The sequence below is a fragment of the Ovis canadensis genome, chromosome 8, assembly GCF_042477335.2.
Source record: "Ovis canadensis isolate MfBH-ARS-UI-01 breed Bighorn chromosome 8, ARS-UI_OviCan_v2, whole genome shotgun sequence".
In the NCBI taxonomy this organism is placed as follows: domain Eukaryota; kingdom Metazoa; phylum Chordata; class Mammalia; order Artiodactyla; family Bovidae; genus Ovis; species Ovis canadensis.
Window position 1 is genome coordinate 79,224,048 of NC_091252.1, and position 22,335 is coordinate 79,246,382.

General features: G+C 40.4%; 1 protein-coding gene across 9 annotated transcripts in view; it reads left to right on the plus strand.

The window, feature by feature from the left end:
• Window positions 1-22,335, plus strand: part of PHACTR2 (phosphatase and actin regulator 2) — a 294,919-nt gene that overhangs the window by 190,632 nt on the left and 81,952 nt on the right. For all 9 annotated transcript variants that reach the window (XR_011258654.1, XR_011258655.1, XM_069598593.1 and 6 more), the window contains exon 2: window positions 486-653. Coding sequence is in view for 7 of the 9 variants with exons in the window: in XM_069598593.1 (XP_069454694.1) it covers window positions 486-653 (168 nt within the window). In the remaining 2 variants the exon portion in view is untranslated. The remainder of the gene's footprint in view (window positions 1-485; window positions 654-22,335) is intronic.

The following is a 22,335-nucleotide window of genomic DNA, read 5'->3' on the forward strand; positions in this document are numbered from 1 at the left end:
CCCTGGGATTCTCCAGGCAAGAACACTGGGGGCTGCCATTTCCTTCGCCAATGCATGAAAGTGAAGCCGCTCAGTCGAGTCCGACTCCTAGCAACCCCATGGACCGCAGCCCACCAGGCTCCTCCGTCCATGGGACTTTCCAGGCAATACTCTACTTCTGCACAAAAATATAGATGTAGTTGTTACAGATGGATTCAGCTGTGTTTTGCAGACCCTTAGTTATCTGCCCTTAACTTTTCTGTAAGTCTTTTGCTTCTTTTCTGTTACCTCACAATGAGTATCTAAGGGACTATAATTTCTGAGTGATTGATTTATTGATTGATATTAGAGGAGAGCTCTACCAGCAGGCAAATGGGCAAAATAAGCTTTATGTGAAATTTCAGTTAAAGTGGGTATGCTTACTTTGAACAATGCAGGAAGAAATAGATGATGTTGTGTCAAACTTTTATTACAGCTTTTCTCTGACTTGACTTTTCTTTCTACAGTTGATGGACTGGACAAAGCTTCTATAGCAAACTCAGATGGCCCAACAGCAGGCTCCCAAACACCTCCCTTCAAGAGAAAGGGGAAACTCTCCACCATTGGTAAAATTTTTAAACCTTGGAAATGGAGGAAAAAGAAGACGAGTGACAAATTTAGAGAAACATCAGCAGGTATGAATATCATAACTTTATTCAAGGATAAATTGTTAAATTTTCCAAAAGGTAAAAGATTGTATTTTGCAGACTTTTTTTTTCTGGGAAAAAATTAATCTGTATTTGAAATGAAATTATTTCATTTAAGGGTGATACAACTTAAGGTTCTGATTTGTCTTCTGTTTCTATTCACTTTGGCTTTTTAACGTAGTCTTGTTTTTAAATATGTACTTGTAAATTCGTATAAAAATTAATGTATAGGGAGAGGAAGACAAAATGGAAAATTAGAAGTGGAAATGTTATTTGTCAGTATTATAGCTGCAAGTATCCATTTATATATATACACACTCTATTATCTCTGTCTGCTTAGTTCCATTAGCATGATCCTATTTGTTAATTAAGAATTTTCAAAATGTCTTTCAAATGTACTTGTTCTGTGGGCAGACTTTAAATGTCTGTATGAAAAAGAAATGTTGCTATATTTATTAATTTTAAATTTCTATCATGTCCTTAGGACAAATAAATGGTGTGTGTCCTGGAGGACACATAGTGCTATTGGTGTGAAAACTTTTTATTGTTATTTTATTTTGTGGATTTGTTAAGCCTTAAGAATTACATTATTTAGTACCTTTCATATGGACTCATGGATGAAGTTGGCTTTAAATCTCAGGCCAGAATTAAGCTTGATTTAAACAAGTGTACAGTATCAGTGGTATTGTTTAAGGTAGAAAGACATTTTATCTCTTGGTGTAAGTTCAGCTTTTTCCATGTTTGTTGTCTAAAATAATCCCTTCATCAAAAATTCCTCACTGCCCCAGAATCTAGTATCATCCGTGGATTACAGAGCTTGTCTTACCAGTCTGTGCTGAAATAAGAGCTGGCCTTTAGTTCTAGAGCTGTGAAATAAAATGGAAAGCACCACCAATAGCACAAGGGTATAAGATAGAGACACCAGGACTTCCTAAAGAAAATTGTCTCTGCTGCATCTACAGCTATGTCATTTCTTTGAGCCTTTCATGTTTAAAAAGTAGTAATGATAGGTCCGTCTAGTCAAGGCTATGGTTTTTCCAGTAGTCATGTATGGATGTGAGAGTTGGACTGTGAAGAAAGCTGAGCGCCAAAGAATTGATGCTTTTGAACTGTGATGTTGGAGAAGACTCTTGAGAGTCCCTTGGACTGCAAGGAGATCCAACCAGTCCATTCTAAAGGAGATCAGCCCTGGGATTTCTTTGGAAGGAATGCTAAAGCTGAAACTCAAGTACTTTGGCTACCTCATGTGAAGAGTTGACTCATTGGGAAAGACTCTGATGCTGGGAGGGATTGGGGGCAGGAGGAAAAGGGGATGACAGAGGATGAGATGGCTGGAGGGCATCACTGACTCGATGAATGTGAGTTTGAGTGAACTCCAGGAGTTGGTGATGGACAGGGAGGCCTGTTAGGCTCCGATTCATGGGGTCGCAGAGTTGGACACGACTGAGCGATTGAACTGAACTGAATGATACTATTTCTGGTATTTGTTTTAAAATAATCCTGGAGGGGAGGGGAGGATAGATGAAAGATGATCAGGCATACGTTGGTAATTATTTAAGCTGGGTGATAGGTGTATGGAGTTTATTATTCTCCTATCTCTATTCGTGGGTATTGGAAAGTTTCTGTAATAGAAAGACAGGCAAAGAAAAAAGACTTGACTTAGGGGCAATAATGATAGCTTGCTTATTGAATTCTCTTTAGCTCCTAATTGGGTTCTTGGGTTAGGAGCAGTGGGAAGTGATACACTGAGCCTGTTGCTAGGCAAGATACCTGGGTTCTAGTTGAGTCCTTGCCACCAAGATGCCATGTAACCTTGAACAAGTTAGATCAGAATTGAATGAGTTGAGTGCTAATGTGCTTTCAGTCCCAGATTCTGTTGTGGGTCCTTAACTCCTTTGAACTCCTGTCTGGGCATCTTGTTCTGCCTTGTTCTTCAGTTGTAGATGGAATTACACTGGCCTTCTTAAGTACATCCCTCTCAGGTTTTCCTAAGCATTGGAGGAATCTGGCTTTTCAAGTTACCATGGAAAGCCAAGATGGAAGTAAGGCTCTGGACAGTAGCAGTAAGAAGACATTGAAAAGAGGTGATGGACATCTCTTCAGTTGTCTCTCTTACCCTTTTCCTGAATCTCATCTGCTAACTTCTCTCCCTAAAGCAGAAGCAGTTACAAAGAACTGCCCTTCATCTTTTTTTGTCACCTCTTTTAAATTATTTTAATAGTAGGGAGGCTATAACATTTCTACCAACCCAGAATATTTAAGAAAAGTCATTTTAAACTTCACTAAGCGTTACTTTATATTATCCCATATTTATTGAGGATAGCCTATCCATCTTTGTATTGTTTCCTTTTCAGATTCACACAAGATTTTATATAGAAGTTGTTTATGGATACGCTATTTCTAGTTCCTAAGACTACTGAATTACGTTAAAAACCCGAGAAAGTTATTAGATGCCTCACTGGGTTGTTTTTTGTATTTGCATCAAAATTGTGACATAACAAAATAAAAACAAGCCTAGTAGATGTATTAATAATTCATTGTGAATTTTTCTGCTGCATTTACTCACATCATTTCTTTTTAAACCCATATTATTACTGATATTTGGCTCAAATTTTCCTAAGATGTTATCAAGTGTCCCAAGTACTTTGCTGTCACCTTATATATAAACATATGTATATATTCAGTTCAGTTCAGTTCAGTCGCTCAGTTGTGTCCTACTCTTTGCGACCCCATGAATTGCAGCACACCAGGCCTCCCTGTCCATCACCATCTCCCGGAGTTCACTCAAATGTATATATACATATGCTTATTTTAAGGCTTCAATTTCTGCTGAGCTTTATGGAATGTATTAGTAAAGCCTAAAATAAAGGGTGGAACGAAATGGTCTAACATGTTTTTTTCATTGAGGGAAGATGTCACGTTTAGAGGAAGACTGATGCATTTGGAAATAACCAAGAGAAGGGTGTTCTCTTCTTTCATACATTGTCCCAAGCAGTGAAATCTAGGAGTTTGGATATGACCGAGGCCATCTGCAGTCAAAGATCACCTTATGCAAGATCTACAATATTTGGGGATATGAAAGAAGATTAATTTCTTCCAAGAAAAGTAACTCTTCTTTGTTTTGCTTTCTTCTAAACTCTTGGCTTTAGAGTCATAAGAATGTGAATCTTACTGTCTTTCTTTACACAGTGATTATTACCACTTTTCCTAGTCTGGGTGTCTGTTGTAGGAATTTTCTAAAATTAATTTTTATTGGAGTATAGTTGCTTTACAATGTTGCGTTTGTTTCTGCTGTGCAGCAAAGTTTTGTGTGTATATATATCAGTCATACATATACATATATCATCTCTTTCTTTGCATTTCCTTCCCATTTAGGTTGCCACAGAGCGTTGAGTAGAGTTCCCTGTGCTATACAGTAGGTTCTCATTAGTTATCGGTTTTACACATAGCAGTGTGTATATGTCAATCTCATATAGTGTATATATCCCCATCTCAAATTCATCCCACCTGCCTTCCCTTCTTAGCAGTGTTATGTTTGTTATCTACAGCTATGTCTCAGTTCTGCTTTGCAAATAAGTTCATCTGTACCATTTTTCTGGATTCCGCATGTAAGTGATGTTACACAATATTTGTTTTTCTCTTTCTGGCTTACTTCACTCTGTATGATAGTGTCTAGGTCCATCCATGTCTCCGCAAAGGCGCAATTTTGTTGCTTTTTATGGCAGAGTAATATTCCATTGTCTATAGGTACCGCATCTTCTTTATCCATTCCTCTATTGATGGATGGAAGCTAGGACACAACACTGATTTATTAATTCCATTGTAATAAATGTCCTTGTTCTCACACATTTATGGCAGTGGAAGTTAAGAAAGGTCCTGTCTTCTGCCTGCTTGATCATCCTTGAGTCAGTTAGATTTGGAAGGCTGTCTTGTCCTCTTAAGGCAGGCTGGGCCTATGCCCTGACTTCAAGTTTTCTGGGCTTGTTTTATAGCAGAAATTTACTTGTGTCTTTAGTTCTGTTTGGAACAATCTGCAGGCTGTTCGGTTTTATGGAAGAATTGCCTTTGTCTGTTTACTTTCCCTCAGTGATTCTTTTCTTCACTTTTCATCTCCTGAGTGAAAGGACCCTTCTTGGGTCCCACCTAAGCTCTGTCCCTTCCCTATCTTTAGAATTCACAATCTCATTTAGACTTTCCCCCTACATAGTCATTTCTTCCTCTTTTTTAGGGGGTGGTGGGGGTGGGTAGGTAGTGGTGGCTGAGGTTCCTCCCTGCTTTCATCTCCCCAAAGCTGACAATACAAACAAGCCCCCTATCTAAACATGGCTGTTCCTCTTCTGCATGGCTGTTTATGACCGAGACCAAACGTCTTGAAAACCCAGCCTTTTCCTCTGCTTCTGCTTCCTCCACAGTATCATCGCTTTCCATCTGCCATCTGCCCCTGCACCCAGCACTCACTCCATCCAGGAGGCACCAAGCCTCCCAATCCTGACATTCAGTGTTACTCTCATTTTCATCCATCTCATTCTCCACCACTTGTGCCTTCTCTGGCATGCCCTTCTTCTTTTACAAAACAGCTCTTACTGACTTTCAAAAGATGCCTTTATTCTGATTGTCTTTGACTTTTCTTTCTCTTTTATCCCCTCTCTTGCCCTTCCCATTTCTCCTAATCCCATGGGAGAGGTTTGGTACCTGTCTCAGCCCTTCTCTTTCTGTGCATGTACCCTTCCTCACCCCCACGCTCTTCTCAGTGTGCACATCTCTCAATCCCAGGTTCCAACGGAGGCCCAGGCACATTGACCCAAGTACCTGATGGGCAGCAGTGCCTGAGGACCATGTGTTATCTCAAAATCCACTCATATGGTCTATATAATCTATCCATATATTGAAAAGATGGTACATGCCAGGCATCGATTAATTTCCTTCTGGATGTCAATTTTTTAACTAAAATCAGATATTTTGATGAGACTTTTCTTTTAAGAAACATGCATCAGACTTTTTTTCAGTCAGGAGAGACATTCAGTTAAGTTGGACCGTAAGATTGCAGAGTTAGACTGAGAAGTTTTTGCAGTGAGATATTTTGATGTCTGAGAGCAGTGCTGTGAATATCTGCTGTATGCCCTGTGGTTTAGAAGAGAGGGTCTGTGGACCTCTGACCACATTCAGTTCTTCCTCAAACTGCTGAGTGATGGGGCAGGTGCCTGGAGTAGTAATCATCTAATTCCATTCCTCCCTAAAGGTATCACAAGATTTGAACAGAGTATGATATACCAGCAATAATCTTTTGTGCGAATGATTCTTCAATACTGTTTAAGGCAGTGGCACCAGAAATCTTACAACTTGATTCTTTATTCTCTTCAGCACATATCCACAGTTAATGCTTAATATTGGCTTAACATCTAAAATGTCTTCACTTTAATATCTTTACTTTTCCTTGAGAGTTGGACCATAAAGAAGGCTGAGTGCCAAGGAATTGATGTCTTTGAGTTGTGGTGCTGGAGAAGACTCTTGAGAGTCCCTTGGAGTGCAAGGAGATCAAACCAGTCAATCCTAAAGGAAATCAACCCTGAATAGTCATTGGAAGGACTGTTGTTGAAGCTGAAGCTCCAACATTTTGACCACCTGACGTGAAGACCTGACTCATTAGAAAAGACCCTGATGCTGGGAAATACTGAAGGCAAAAGGAGAAGAGGGTGGCAGAGGATGAGATGGTTAGATAGCATCATTGTATCAATGGACATGAGTCTGAGCAAACTCCAGGAGATAGTGAAGGACAGGGAAGCCTGGCGTGCTGCAGTCCATGGGGTCACAAAGAGTCAGACACGACTTAGCGACTAAACAGCAACAGCAAACTTCTACGTTCAGAAATACTTCTGTGTTTTGGGATGGTATTAAAATACAATTTCAGGAATAGAAACAAATTATTTTTAGTGAAGCGAGGTAGAAAATTTAAAGTTCACTTGGCAGCAGTAGCGGTCACCAGAAGGTTTCATTCTGCTGCTGCTGCTGCTGCTGCTGCTGCTGCTGCTGCTGCTGCTGCTGCTGCTGCTAAGTCACTTCAGTCGTGTCTGACTCTGTGCAACCCCATAGACGGCAGCCCACCAGGCTCCCCCATCCCTGGGATTCTCCAGGCAAGAGCACTGGAGTGGGTTGCCATCTCCTTCTCCAGTGCATGAAAGTGAAAAGTGAAAGTGAAGTCTCTCAGTCCTGTCTGACTCTTAGCGACCCCATGGACTGCAGCCCACCAGACTCCTCCATCCATGGGATTTTCATTATGCTAGCCCTACTTATTTCTATCTGTTAACTTAAACTAAAGAGAGGAAAAGGTTTTAGAGAGGAAAGGGACGACACCTGCTCTGAATGAGCACAGGGAGGGAGGAGACGGGGAGGGGGGAAGTTCTGTGTATAAATGCTTTCCAAACCAAAGCAGATCCCCCTCCTTCCCCAATCTGGCTTTCTTCGGCATCCAGACTTTGACCATGGAGTTCTTTGATCTGTCCTTGCCTATTGCTGTCTTCTGCATTCTTTCAGGTCCTGAACCTGTGATTTATTTGATTTCTTTCTCCTTGTTCAGGTCTCTACTCTCGGCCTTTCTTTTGGTTTCTCCGTTATCTGGTCCTTATCACTGAAGGTCTCAATGATTGCAGATTGCCTCTTTGCTTTACTTAGGTATGAGCCATCCTGGCTCTAGAAAGCTGTGGAATGCTAGAGGAGCAGGGAGAGGCTGGGTTCTAGCATTAAGCCTCCCTGTAGGAGGAGAACCTGACCCAGCTGGTGAGGCTGACAGAGAACATTCAGGATGGTGCAGGCTGTCAGGAACCCTAGAGTAATCAGAACAGTGTTCGGGTGTCAGACCAGCAAATAGAGCAATGGGTCCTTCACAACGAAATGGCACTTGTTCCACCAGGAAGGGTAACAGAGCACCCTGTGAGCGAGGCTGGGCAGTGCAGGCAAGCTTTAGGAGCCAGTGTGTTCTTTATTTAGATGGTAGTATTCATGGGCAGATGGTGCCGGAACCAAAAAGACTCAAACAGGCCTCACCACCCCCACTTTTTTTTTTTTAAGGAACCAGGCAATAGAGTAGGTAATTAGGGCAGGAAGTTATCAAAGGATTCAGGACAGAAACTCACTGTTTGAAGTGGAACACGGGATAGGTCTGCAAGAGTAGCCTCCTTAGATGCCAGATCTCAGATACTGGAGCTCCTCTTTTCTACAAGGACACAGCCCAAGAGTTGGGTGGCCCGAGAGATCAGGAATTGTTGTGGATTTGGGACTAGGTGGAGAAATCTCTCCCCACCCTCCCGGATCATCCTGTGTACCACTAGGAACTCTGCCTCACGTGGAGCTTTGGTCCTTTGGTTCTTGCTCAACAAGTGTGACTGACTCCACATTATTTCCTGAATGAATTCCAGCCTCTTCAGCTCTTCTCAGTGTAATTCAAAATGACCTTTCCTGCCTTATCTTTCTGCTCTTAGTCGTTTGCTTTGGACTTTCGTCCCCTCGGGTCCCTCACTGAGCATGCCCTGAGCCTCCGTGTCCCCAGGCCTTTCTTCTTGCTCTTCCCTCTTTCTCTGAGCACCTTCCTCCTACAGCTGCACCTGGGGAAAAGCCAGACCTGCAAGGGTCCCAACTTGTCTCTTCTTCCATAAGATATTCTTGTCCTTGATTGAGCATCGTCTAGTAGGAACCTCCTCTCTTGTGCTTATCCTTCTGTTAGGACGTGTGGACTTGGACCTCTTTCCTGGTTTAGGTGTCTGCTACCAATTTACTATGTAAATTATTTAAAGGAGGTCACTCTCTCACTCATCTTTGCCCCACTTCCTGTGCTTTACATGATAACTTGAACCTGGTATGTACTCTTAAAATACGCCTTGAGTTGGTTATTTATTGACTGTCCACTATAACGGAAACAGTCCTGGGTGCTTTAGGACTTTATAAAAGAAATTGAAGATTGAAAAAATATCATGTAGAAGGATGACAATAAATTAAAATACAAACCAAAAGCATGTATGCACAATTGCAACTATGTACAACTATTAAAAAGCCAATAAAATATCTAGGGGAAATTTTATCTTTTTATCCTTATTTAAAAAGTTACACTCCTAAATGATGAAAATCAAGACAGTTTATTTTTTCATTATAATTGTGACTTTTATTTGTGATGCTAGTAATGGAGAGGGAATGCCTGTCTTAATTTTCAGATAACGTTGTTGCAAATTATCAGCCTTCTAGGAGTCAGGGGCTTGCCTTGTGGCTCAAATGGTAAGGAGTCCACCTGCAACGTGGAAGGACCCCTGGGCTTGATCCCTGGGTCGGGAAGATCCCTTGAAGGGGGAATGGCAACCCAGTCCAGTATTCTTGCCTGGAGAACCCCATGGACAGAAGAGCCTGGTAGAGTACAGTCCATGGGGTCACAAAAAGTCAGACACAACTGAGCGACTGAGCAGCAGCAGCTAGGCGTCAGAGTAATTTGCTCAAAGTCATCTGGTAAAAACTTCAGTTTACTAAAGGAACTCTCACTCCCTGATAATATAATGGCTCCGTTTTTATTGAATGCTATATGTGCCAGGTTCTGCTATAAAAACTTTATTCCTGTTAACTCACTTAATTCTCAAAGGTTATGCAGTTTAAGTGCTGCTATTATCCCAGTTTTACTGATGAGGACACTAAGGCCAGAACATTCAAATGGCTTACCCAAGGAAACACACCTAGCAGGAGGCAGAAGCAGTATTTGAACCCAAGCAGTATGGTGCTACAGGCAAAACTCTGTACCATTACACCTTGTGGCCTCTGTGGAAGATAACTTCATATTCAGACCAGTAAGGATTGATCACTGAAGGATGATCCTAATTCCTAGATATGCTTCTGTTACTGGAGCTTTTGCTTTAAAAAGGATTTGGTCTGAAGAATTATTTTGGTTCTACTTGCCTAGCCTTTCAGGCTGTGTACACAGAAGAATGGTTGACAAGGATCAAAATTATGTTTGGTTCAGTTAAGATAGTGTTTTTTGTTGTCATAGAGGCATAATGTTGCTTATGGTGTTTAATTCCTATATCTAGAAGGTAGGGCAAAATTAGAGGATTTTCCTGGGGTATTATTTGTTCAGGACTGGTCTGGTTGCATGAATAAATGACAGAATTTTGATTTTCTGTCTTGTTCCACTAAGAAGATGGAACTGCCTTCATGGATCATTCACTCTCACGTCATACTGGAGAAGTGAGGAGACTCTCTCACTTTTCCCAACATACAGCAGCAGAAAGAAGTTACATAGCTCACAAAGACCACACGACACATCCTGGTCCATGTAGGTAGGACCCCTTGCTTATATGCTAGACAATACTCTTGCCCTCTCAATGGACGTTTATTGAGCATCTACATTTGTTAAATGTCAGGCAGTGTTGTAGACTCTTGTGATACAGCAGGAACAAAAGAGACAAACCGCCTTCTCTTATGGGATGTACATTATAGGAGGAGTAGGAGGCAGAGAGTAAACTCAATACATTACATGGTGTATTATAACATGAGAGAGAAAAAGATAAAGCAAAGAGTAAGGAATGTGGGAGAGAAGTTTCAGTTTAAAATGAGGTTGCCAGGGACTTCCTTGGTGATCCAATGGTTAGGACTCTGCGCTTCCACTGAAAGGAACTTGGTTTGATCCCTGGTTGGGAAACTAACATTCCACAAGTCTCCCCATGCAGCCAAAAGAAAAAAAAAAACCCGAAACAAAACAAACAAACCAAAAAAATGGGATGGTCGAGGAAACTTCACTGGGAAGGCAATATTTAAACAAAAACAAGAAGGAAAGAAAGAAAAGCACAAGGAAATCCTATTAAGTGATCACATGAGTTAGAGATAGCCTGTGTTTTCTTCTACCTGATAATAGGGTTAATACATTGTAAGTAAAATCCAATGTAAACTTTATCCAATAATTTAACAGTTAAATGCTTTCACATTCATGAACCTCACAGTTGCGAATCTTGATGTCTGTTGTTGGCTTCCTAGTTCTGAAAAAAATCACGTAATTTTACTCTACAACTCTACTAGAAGAGGAACAGGAATCCAAGAAGGGGATTTAGCTCTATAATACAAATGTTTCATTATGGCTTCATTTCTTAAATTCAAATCTAAGAGCCAGATTCTGACAGGTGATCAGATAGTCAGCTTCATGGAGTCTAAATTTCAAATCCCTCATATGATGATATTTTTTTGGTGGCTCCAAATATCAAGTTCAAGATTACCTCTGTAAGTCGAAACAATGTGTTATTGCTTCAGTGTTCAAACACCACTTATTAGTGATGTCCCCATATTGCTGGGTTAGAGTACAAGGAATGACAAGTAAGTACCCAAATTAATTTACAAAATTCAGTTTAATCCCCAACACACCTGAAACCTGGGACTATTAAGACTCATTCCTCCAAATACAGCAAAACACTATTTATTGTTACTGAAGCAAGACACCTTCTGAGTTTTCGATGGAAAATTTTAATGGAGAAATTCAGGGTTGTAAAGAACTTTACTAGTCATCTAGATCTGTCTCCAGGGAATCACTCTCAGCTCCAGAAACCCTAATAATATATAGTCAGTTTCTTCCTGAGATCCTAATTCCTAGCTCTCATTATTGAGGATGTTTTCTTTTATATTGTCCTGAAACAGATTCTCTCCAGTTCTTCTAACTGTCTATCCCCTGGTGCATGCACGCTCAAGTCGCTTCAGTCATGTCCAACTCTTTGGGATCCTGTGGATCGTAGCCCACCAGGCTTCTCTGTCCATGGGATTCTCCAGACAAGAATGCTAAAGGGAGTTGCCATGCCTTCCTCCAGGGGATCTTCTTGACCCAGGGATCGAACCCAGGCCTCTTTCATCTCCTTCATTGGCAGGCGATTTCTTTACCATTAGCACCACCTGGGTACTTACCTGTCTGTCTGTCTCCTAATCACATTGGTACAAAATGGTCCTCCCATCTCTTTCTGAAGTTCTTTCATCACCTTAATCTATTTTCGATTTAGAGTTTCTCACTATTCTAAATTGCCTAATTATTCAAGTAGTTTTTATTGAGTACCAGACCTAATGCCTCAGGTGCTGGGTTATAGAGGGGAACAAGCCTGACAAGCTACCTGCCTTTCATGGAGCCTACAAGGTAGCCTGTGGGTCTAGCCATACCTCATGTTCTTAGTCTTGACTATTTTAATGCCAAGATAACATGGTAACTCTCCCTCAAATTCCTATTATGGCACTTTCCCATCCACATTTTTAATATTTAGAATCAGTGTCCAGAAGAGAAATTTATTCTGGTTATTAAAGTGGTAAGAATTTGTCAGTAGGAATTAAATATCTTTTAAATGTCTAAGGAATTGAAAGTCCCCCGTTGACAATCTAGATTACATTTATGCTCATTTAAATGATCAATGCAGAGAAATAGATGAAAACAACAGAATGGGAAAGACTAGATATCTCTTCAAGAAATTAGAGATACCAAGGGAACATTTCATGCAAAGATGGGCTCAATAAAGGACAGAAATGGTATGGACCTAACAGAAACAGAAGATATTAGGAAGAGGTGGCAAGAATACACAGAAGAACTGTACAAATAAGAGCTTCATGACCAAGATAATCACAATGGTGTGATCACTCACCTAGAGCCAGACATCCTAGAATGTGAAGTCAAGTGGGCCTTAAAAAGCATCACTACGACCAAAGCTAGGGGAGGTGATGGAATTCCAGTTGAGCTATTTCAAATCCTGAAAGATGATGCTGTGAAAGGGCTGCACTCAATATGCCAGCAAATTTGGAAAACTCAGCAGTGGCCCCAGGACTGGAAAAGGTCAGTTTTCATTCCAATCCCAAAGAAAGGCAATGCCAAAGAATGCTCAAACTACCGCAAAATTGCACTCATCTGTGGCTCAGACGGTAAAGCATCTGCCTGCAATGCAGGAGACCCGGGTTCAATTCCTGGGTTGGGAAGATCCCCTGGAGAAGGAAATGGCAATTCACTCCAGCACTCTTGCCTAGAAAATCCCAAGGACAGAGGAGCCTGATAGGCTACAGTCCTTGGGGTCGCAAAGAGTCGGACACGACTGAGTGACTTCACTTTCACATGCTAGTAAAGTGATGCTCAAAATTCTCCAAGCCAGGCTTCAGCAATACATGAACCGTGAACTTCCTGCTATTCAAGCTGGTTTTAGAAAAAGCAGAGGAACCAGAGATCAAATTGCCAACATCTGCTGGGTCATCGAAAAAGCAAGAGAGTTCCAAAAAAACATCTATTTCTGCTTTATTGACTACGCCAAAGCCTTTGACTGTGTGGATCACAACAAACTGTGGAAAATTCTGAAAGAGATGGGAATACCAGACCACCTGACCTGTCTCTTGAGAAACCTATATGCAGGTCAGGAAGCAACAGTTAGAATTGGACATGGAACAACAGACTGGTTCCAAATAGGAAAAGGAGTATGTCAAGGCTGTATATTGTCACCCTGCTTATTTAACTTATATACAGAGTACATCATGAGAAATGCTGGGCTGGAAGAAGCACAAGCTGGAATCAAGATTGCCAGGAGAAATATCAATCACCTCAGATATGTAGATGACACCACCCTTATGGCAGAAAGTGAAGAACTAAAGACCCTCTTGATGAAAGTGAAAGAGGAGAGTGAAAAAGTTGGCTTAAAGCTCAACATTCAAAAAACTGAGATTGTGGCATCTGGTCCCATCACTTCATGACAAATAGATGGAGAAACAGTGGAAACTCTGTCAGACTTTATTTTTTGGGGCTCCAAAAATCACTGCAGATGGTGATTACAGCCATGAAATTAAAAGACGCTTACTCCTTGAAAGGAAAGTTATGACCAACCTAGATAGCATATTCAAAAGCAGAGACATTACTTTGCCAACAAAGGTCCATCTAGTCAAGGCTATGGTTTTTTCAGTAGTCATGTATGGATGTGAAAGTTGGACTGTGAAGAAGGCTGAGCGCCAAAGAATTGATGCTTTTGAACTGTGGTGTTGGAGAATACTCTTGAGAGTCCCTTGGACTGCAAGGAGATCCAACCAGTCCATTCTAAAGGAGATCAGTTCTGTGTGTTCACTGGAAGGACTGATGCTAAAGCTGAAACTCCAGTACTTTGGCCACCTCATGTGAAGAGTTGACTCATTGGAAAAGACTCTGATGCTGGGAGGGATTGGGGGCAGGAGGAGAAGGGGACGACAGAGGATGAGATGGCTGGATGGCATCACTGACTCGAAGGACATGAGTCTGAGTGAACTCCGGGAGTTGGTGATGGACAGGGAGGCCTGGCATGCTGCGATTCATGGGGTCGCAAACAGTCGGAGACGACTGAGCAACTGAACTGAACTGAATGTTCTATATATAGAAAAATATCACCCAGATTCTCCTAGTTGGGTGATCTGTTTCACCTCCTTACAACAGTATGTTTTATGCTCTTTCTAGGTCTCCATTTCTACATACTCTCTAAGACGTGTTCCCCCTCAGTTCTGTGCGTTTTCCCACAGGCATTCACCTTCCTGATGGTGACCCTCAAGACATACTCCCTCCTGACATTAGACCTCTCTTTTGTATCAGATCTGTCTCCTTTGAGCCATCCAGAATCCTGTCCCACCATGCCTCAAAAATTACTTTCTTATGCTGATACCTCATAGCACTTTGTTTTATTATTAATGCTCTACTTTTATTGCACCCATTCATACTGTGCCCACTCCTCTGGATGCTGTTTGCTCTGAAAACAAGTGGCATTCTCCACTCTTGTTTTTTATGTCCACACTGCTGTCCTCCAAGATAGCTGATTTTATGCTGTTATCTGAGTTGTTTTTCCTTCATCCCTCATTCAGCTTCAGTAGAGACCAGCTTAGTCAGTCTCCACCCAGTGTATCATTTCTTCATGGAGCAGACCCTGTGTCCTGCCAGGCCTAACATTATTGTATGGATGTTATGGTCCAGAAAATCTGCCCTTGTCTCTGACACTATTCGTTCAAATGGCTGTTCACAGTCTCTTCGCTCTTTGCATGTCATGATCTCCAGCCAGAAGAGAAGAAAACCACAGCCAGTCTTCCATACCTTTCTGTTTCCCCCTCAGGACTTCTGTCTGATTGCTTCTAGGAAGACGATTATTCCTATTTAAAAAAAAATCAGTAGAGGAAAGTTGGCGACATCTTGGCATGTCCTCCTTGGTGTCCTAGGAAACATCATGAAAAGCCAGCCTTCCATCTGCTGGCCCACACCATCCATGCATCAGTAGCAGTTCCTGGGTGACTGCGGCTGGACTGTTCGTGCCGGTTCTCATCCATCGCCCTTCTTGTTCATTCGTACAGCAAATCTTCATTGATCTACTGGGAGCTCAGATCTGTTACAGGCGTGGGAGACACAAAAGTTAACAAAAAGGGAAAGTTCCCGGGCTTATGAACTTTGTCCTGTGCTCTTTGCTTTAGTGTGTCTGGTACCACTGTTCTCATCTGTCTCTGACCTGCTGTCCAGCCCCAGATCTGCAGAGTCCGTCAGCTTTCCCCTTCCTTTGTGTTAACTTTTTCCTCTTCTCAACCTCTCAACTGCTGTTTTGATTCCTTTTTTTCTTCCTCAAAATATTTCTCTTTGTAACTTCCTTAACTGTATTATTCTCCCATTCCTTCTAGATATTATTCACCTTTTCCAGAGCAAAGGGTGATGTTCCCCAACTCCTTTACTTTCCCTTGTGGGAAAACTGCTTTGTATTTATAGCTCTACCGGTGGCATCTCTCCAAGGAAGAGAAGCAAAGGTCACAGCTAAGAGATCACTGGAATGGTTTCTGCACAGTCCAGACCCCTGGGTCTCAAGGTTACCTGTAGTCAGTTTTTTGGCAGCTTCTCTTGGAAAGATTTGCTGTCAACTTTCCCCAACAAACCGGGCCCCTCGGAAGGAGGCTTTCCACAGAGCGCTGGTTTGTGCTTGCAATGTCAAACCATACCTCTTTCAGAAAACATGAATAGGATTTTTATTTTTCTGAAACTTTTCCCTGCCTGGCCTCTCTTTTGGACTGTGGTCTTGAGTCAGTGAGCCTGTATTCCACAGGAAGATACTCCGTTTCTTCCTGACAGTTGTGATGTTGGACTCCTGAGATTTTCTTAGGAGTGGCTGTAGGAGGCAGATATACAAAGGAACCACCAGCTAGTTCATACTCTGTCACGGCATTTGTGATCAGGACTTTCTCTAAAGAGGTCATTTTTTGGTCATTCACTACTCTTGCATTTTCTGTGTGTGTGTGTGTGTGTGTGTGTGTGTGTGTGTGTGTACAGTGGCAACCCACTCCAGTATTCTTGCTCTTGCATTTTCTGTGTGTGTGTGTGTGTGTGTACAGTGGCAACCCACTCCAGTATTCTTGCCCAGAGAACCCCATGGACAGAGGAGTCTGGAGGACTGCGGTCCATAGGGTCACAAATGTTGGACACGACTTGATGACTGAACCACCACCACAGTTTTATGAATTAAAAAAAAATTTTTTTTTTATGTGGACCATTTGTAAAGTCTTTATTGAATTTGTTACAATATAGTTTCTGTTTTTTGTTTTGTTTTTTTTTTGGCTGCAAGGCATGTGGGATCTTAACCTCCCTGACCGGGGATTGAATCCTCACCCCTTGCATTGAAAGGAAAAATCTTAACCACTGGATCACCAGGGAAGTCCCAGTTCTGTGAATTTTAATGCATGTATAGTTTGGGTAACTACCACCATAATCAAGATAGATCACGGTTCCATCACTCCCACAATCTCCCCTGTGCTGTTTTTTTTATGGTCACGCCCTACCCCCTCTCTACCCACCCCCTGAACTTCTGACCTCTGGCAGACACTGCTGTGTTTTCCTTCACTGTCATATTGTTGTTTCACGTACGTCATTACACTTGTAATCACTGAGCATGAAATCTCTTGAGACTGGCTTCTATCACTCAGCATAGCACCTCTGAGGTTCATGCAGGTTGTTGTGTGTATCAGTTGTTCCTTGAGATTGTTAGGTAGCATTCTTTGGTATGAATGTTCACAGTTTGTTTATTTGTCCACCTGTTGAAGGACTCCTGGATTGTTTCCAGTTTGGGGTCATTATGAGTAGAACTGCTATCAACATTCTGTAAAGGTTTTTGTGTGAACAAAAGGTTTTCTTTCTCTAGGGAAAATATGTGGGAGTAGATTTTGGGTCCTATGTTAAATGCGTTTTTAACGTTATAAGCAACTGCCAAACTATTTCCCAGACTTGTACACTCCTACCAGCAGTGTCAGAGAGTTCCAGTTGCTCCATATCCTTGTCAGCACTTTGTGTTATCACTGTAATGTTTTTTATTGTGGTGAAAACATATCATAAAATTTATAATCTCAATCATTTTTTTAAATGTACAGTTCAGTAGTAAGACACATTTACATTATTGTAAAGCAAATCTCCAGGGACTTCCCCAGTGGTCCAGTGGTTAAGAATCCATGCTTCTACTGCAGGGACACAGGTTCGATCCCTAGTTGGGGAACTAAGATTCCCTCATGCCGTGCAGTGTGGCCAGAATAATAATAATTAAGCAAATCTCCAGAACTTTTTCATTTGTAAGGAACTGAAATTCTGTACCTATTAAACAATTCCCCTTTACCCCCTCTCCCCAGTGTCTGGTGATCACCATTCTACTTTCTCTTTCTATTATTTGACTACATTAGATACTTCATATAAGTGGAACCATCGAGTAGTTGTCACTTTTATAACTGTTTTATTTCATTTATCATGTCCTCAAAGTTCATTCATGTTGAAGCATGTGATAACATTTCCCTCCTTTAAAAAATAACATCGTATTTCATTGCATACACATACCACACTTTGTTTGTACAGTCATCAATGGTATTTGGGTTGCTTGCATCTCTTGGCTGTTGCTACTCTGAACATGGATGTGCTGTCATTATTTTTTTATTTTAGCCATTCTAGAAGGTATGAAGTAGAATTTTATCATGGCTTTAATATGCAGTTCCCTTGTTGTTGTTCAGCCGTTTAGTTGTGTCTGACTCTTTGAGGCCTAATGGACTACAGCACGCCAGGCTCCTCTGTCCTCCACTAGCTCCTGCAGTTTGCTCAAATTCATGTCCACTGAATCGGTGATGTATTTCCCTAATGGCTAATTACGTTGAATTTCTGTTCATATACTTACCTGCCATCTATATACCCTCTTTGGTAAAGTTTCTGTTTAAGTATTTTGCCTGTTTTCTGATTGTTTGCTTTCTTCCTGTTACACTTTGAGAGCTCTTTATGTATTCTGGATACAGGTTCTTGGTCAGGTATGTGATTTGCACATGTTTTCTCCTAGCTGGTCTCTTTGCCTAACCCCAAACCACAAAAAGTTTTTCCTATAATTTCTCCTGAAAGTTTTATATTTTAGTCTTTTACATTTCAATCTATGATCATTTTTATGTTATTTTTTATGTACGGTATAAGGTTTATGTCAAGATTCATTTTTTGCATTTAAGTGTTCAGTTTTCTCAATAGCATTTTTTGAAAAGACCATCCTGTCCCCATTAAATTGCTTTTGCATCATTGAAGACCAGTGAACATGTTTTTCTTCCATATACTCTTCTTTCGTAAAGGTGTGTTCAAGTCCTCTGACCAATTTTTTATTGAGTTGTTTGTCTCCTTAATGTTGAGTTTTGAGAGTACTTTATATGGTCTAGATATGTGCAATGCTTTTGTCGGATGTGTTATTAAAGTTATTTTCTGCCAGACTGTAACTTGTCTTTCCATTCTTTAACAGTGTCATTTATAGAGCAAAAAGTCTTTTTGTTTATGAAGCACAGTTTATCACTTCTTTCTTTTAGGATCATGCTCTTGGTATCATGTATAAGAACTTTCATTACAAATAAACCTGCTGTGAACATTCATATGCAAAACAAAAATACAAAGAACTTTCAAGAGCGTTTGTTGAAAAAGCTATTCTTTCTCCATTGAACTGCCTTACAGCTTTGTCAAAAATTAATTGACCAGGTAGTCTTTATCAAAAATTAAGATCTATGTTTGTGTGGATCTATTATCAGATTCACTCTTCTGTGCTCTTCATCTGTACATCTGTTCCTTCACCAATATCTTGTTATCTTGATTACTGTGGCTTTATAAGCCTGAAAATCAGGTTCTTCGGTTTCTCCAACTTTATTCTTCATTTTCAAAATTGTTTTACTAATCTAGTTTCTTTGTGCTTCATATACAGTTTGCAATCAGCTTCTTTATATCCTCAAAATTTCCTACTGAGATTTTTATTGGAATTACATTAAATCCATAGTGCAGTTTAGGTGGAACTGTTATCTTTTCTATGTTGAATCCTCTAATGTATAAACTGATATGTCTCTCCATTTAATGAGCTCATCTGTTTCTTTCATTTGTATTCAGAAATTTTTAGAAAACAGTATTAAGTTTATTCCTATTTCTTTCTTATTCTTTCTTTTTAATATAAATTTATTTATTTTAATTGGAGGTTAATTACTTTACAATATTGTATTGGTTTTCCCGTACATCAAAATGAATCTGCCACAGGTATACACGTGTTCCCCATCCTGAACCCCCCTCCCTCCTCCCTGCCCGTATGATCCCTGTGGGTCGTCCCAGTGCACCAGCCCCAAGCATCCAGTATCATGCATCGAACTGAACTGGCAGTTCGTTTCATGTATGATATTATACATGTTTCAGTGCCATTCTCCCAAATCATCCCACCCTCTCTCTCTCCCACAGAGTCCAAAAGACTGTTCTATACATCTGTATCTCTTTTGCTGTCTCGCATACAGGGTTATCGTTACCATCTTTCTAAATTCCATATATATGCGTTAGTATACTGTATTGGTGTTTTTCTTTCTGGCTTACTTCACTCTATATAATAGGCTCCAGTTTCATCCACCTCATTAGAACTGATTCAAATGTATTCATTTTAATGACTGAGTAATACTCCATTGTGTATATGTACCACAGCTTTCTTATCCATTCGTCTGCTGATGGGCATCTAGGTTGCTTCCATGTCCTGGCTATTATAAACAGTGCTGCGATGAACATTGGGGTACACGTGTCTCTTTCAATTCTGGTTTCCTCTGTGTGTATGCCCAGCAGTGGGATTGCTGGGTCATAAGGCAGTTCTATTTGCAGTTTTTTAAGGAATCTCCACACTGTTCTTCATAGTGTCTGTACTAGTTTCCATTCGCACCAACAGTATAAGAGGGTTCCCTTTTCCCACACCCTCTCCAGCATTTATTGCTTGTAGACTTTTGGATCACAGCCATTCTGACTGGTGTAAAATGGTACCTCATTGTGGTCTTGATTTGCATTTCTCTGATAATGAGTGATGTTGAGCATCTTTTCATGTGTTTGTTAGCCATCTGTATGTCTTCTTTGGAGAAATGTCTATTTAATTCTTTGGCCCATTTTTTGATTGGGTCGTTTATTTTTCTGAAATCGAGCTGCAGGAGGTTCTTGTATATTTTTGAGATTAGTTGTTTGCCAGTTGCTTCATTTGCTATTATTTTCTCCCATTCCGAAGGCTGTCTTTTCACCTTGCTTATAGTTTCCTTTGTTGTGCAGAAGCTTTTAAATAATTTTGCAATTTGTATGGAAATACAAAAAACCTCGAATAGCCAAAGCAATCTTGAGAAAGAAGACTGGAACTGGAGGAATCAACCTGCCTGACTTCAGGCTCTACTACAAAGCCACAGTCATCAAGACAGTATGGTACTGGCACAAAGACAGAAATATAGATCAATGGAACAAAATAGAAAGCCCAGAGATAAATCCACGCACCTATGGACACCTTATCTTTGACAAAGGATTAAAGACAATCTCTTTAACAAGTGGTGCTGGGAAAACTGGTCAACCACCTGTAAAAGAATGAAACTAGAACACTTTCTAACACCATACACAAAAATAAACTCAAAATGGATTAAAGATCTAAACGTAAGACCAGAAACTATAAAACTCCTAGAGGAAAACATAGGCAAAACACTCTCCGACATAAATCACAGCAGGATCCTCTATGACCCACCTCCCAAAATATTGGAAATAAAAGCAAAAATAAACAAATGGGACCTAATTAAACTTATTCTTTCTTTTTTAAAAAGCTATTGTAAATGACATTTTTAAAATGTCTGTTTGCCATTCTAACATGTATACTATCATGTGAATTGAATCGCCAGTCTATGTCTGACGCAGGATGCAGCATGCTTGGGGCTGGTGCATGGGGATGACCCAGAAAGATGTTCTGGGGAGGGAGGTGGGAGGGGGGTTCATGTTTGGGAATGCATGTAAGAATTAAAGATTTTAAAATTTAAAAAATAAAAAACTAAAAATTAAAAAAAAAAAAATGTCTGTTTGCAATTGTTCACTGCTACTTTCTAGCAATACAGCTGTATCATGCTACCTTGCCAAACTTACTAATTCTAGTAAATTTTTTATGATTGTCTATCTAGATAATTATTAATATATCATCTATGAGTAGGGAAGGTTTTATTTCTTCCTTTCCAATCTTTATGCCTTTCATGTCATTTTTTGCCCTTTTGCACTAGGTAGGGCTTCCAGTACGACAGTAAGTAGGAGTAGGTGAAGGGGAGAGTCTTGCCTTGTTCCCGTTCTTACAAGGAAGCGTTTATGAAGTATGATGTTAGCTGATGGTTTTTTTGTGGATACACTTTATCAGGGTGAAGTACCATATAATGCCTGAATTCCTAAGATATTATGAATAGATGTTGAATTTCTCAAATACTTTTTCTGCCTCAGTATATATAATTATGTATTAATAGTTTTCCTTCTTTAGACTATTACAATGCTTGATTACATTGATAGATTTTTTTGAATATTGAACCAGCTTTCCTAGGACAAACCCCACTGAGTTGTAATTTATTATTCTTTTGTATGCTGCTGGGCTTTATTTAATAATATTTTGTTGAAGATTCATGATATTGGTCTGTAGTGTCTTATCTTGTATTGTCTTTGCTTTCTTTGGTATCAATGTGATGCTGATCCCATAGAGTGAGTTAGGAAGCCCTTCTTTACTCTTTCCCCTTCTATTCCTGAAAAAGATTATGCAGACTTGGCATTATTTCTTCCTTAAATGTTTGATAGAATTCACCAGTGAAACCATCTGGACTTGAAGACTTCTTCTTTTTTTTTTGCAGTGCTTTTATTTATATTTTTTTAATTTTTATTTTACTTTACAGTACTGTATTGGTTTTGCCATACATTTACATGAATCCACCACGGGTGTACATGCGTTCCCAAACATGAACCCCCCCTCCCACCTCCCTCCCCATAACATCCCTCTGAGTCATCCCCGTGCACCAGCCCCAAGCATGCTGTATCCTGCATCGGATGTAGACTGGCGATTCGATTCTTACATGATAGTATACATGTTTCAATGCCATTCTCCCAAATCATCCCACCCTCTCCCTCTCCCTCTGAGTCCAAAAGTCCGCTATACACATCTGTGTCTTTTTTGTTGTGAAGACTTCTTTTTAAAGAAGGTTTTAAACTGCAAATTTTATTTCTTTAATTGTTATAGGACCATTAAGGTTATCTCTTTTATCTTGGGTGCATTTTGATAGGACCTCTGATGCTTTGAATGGAAAACAGAGGGAGGCCCTTCCTCCAGATTTCTTTATGGTTAACCAGTCCATTCTGAAGGAGATCAGCCCTGGGATT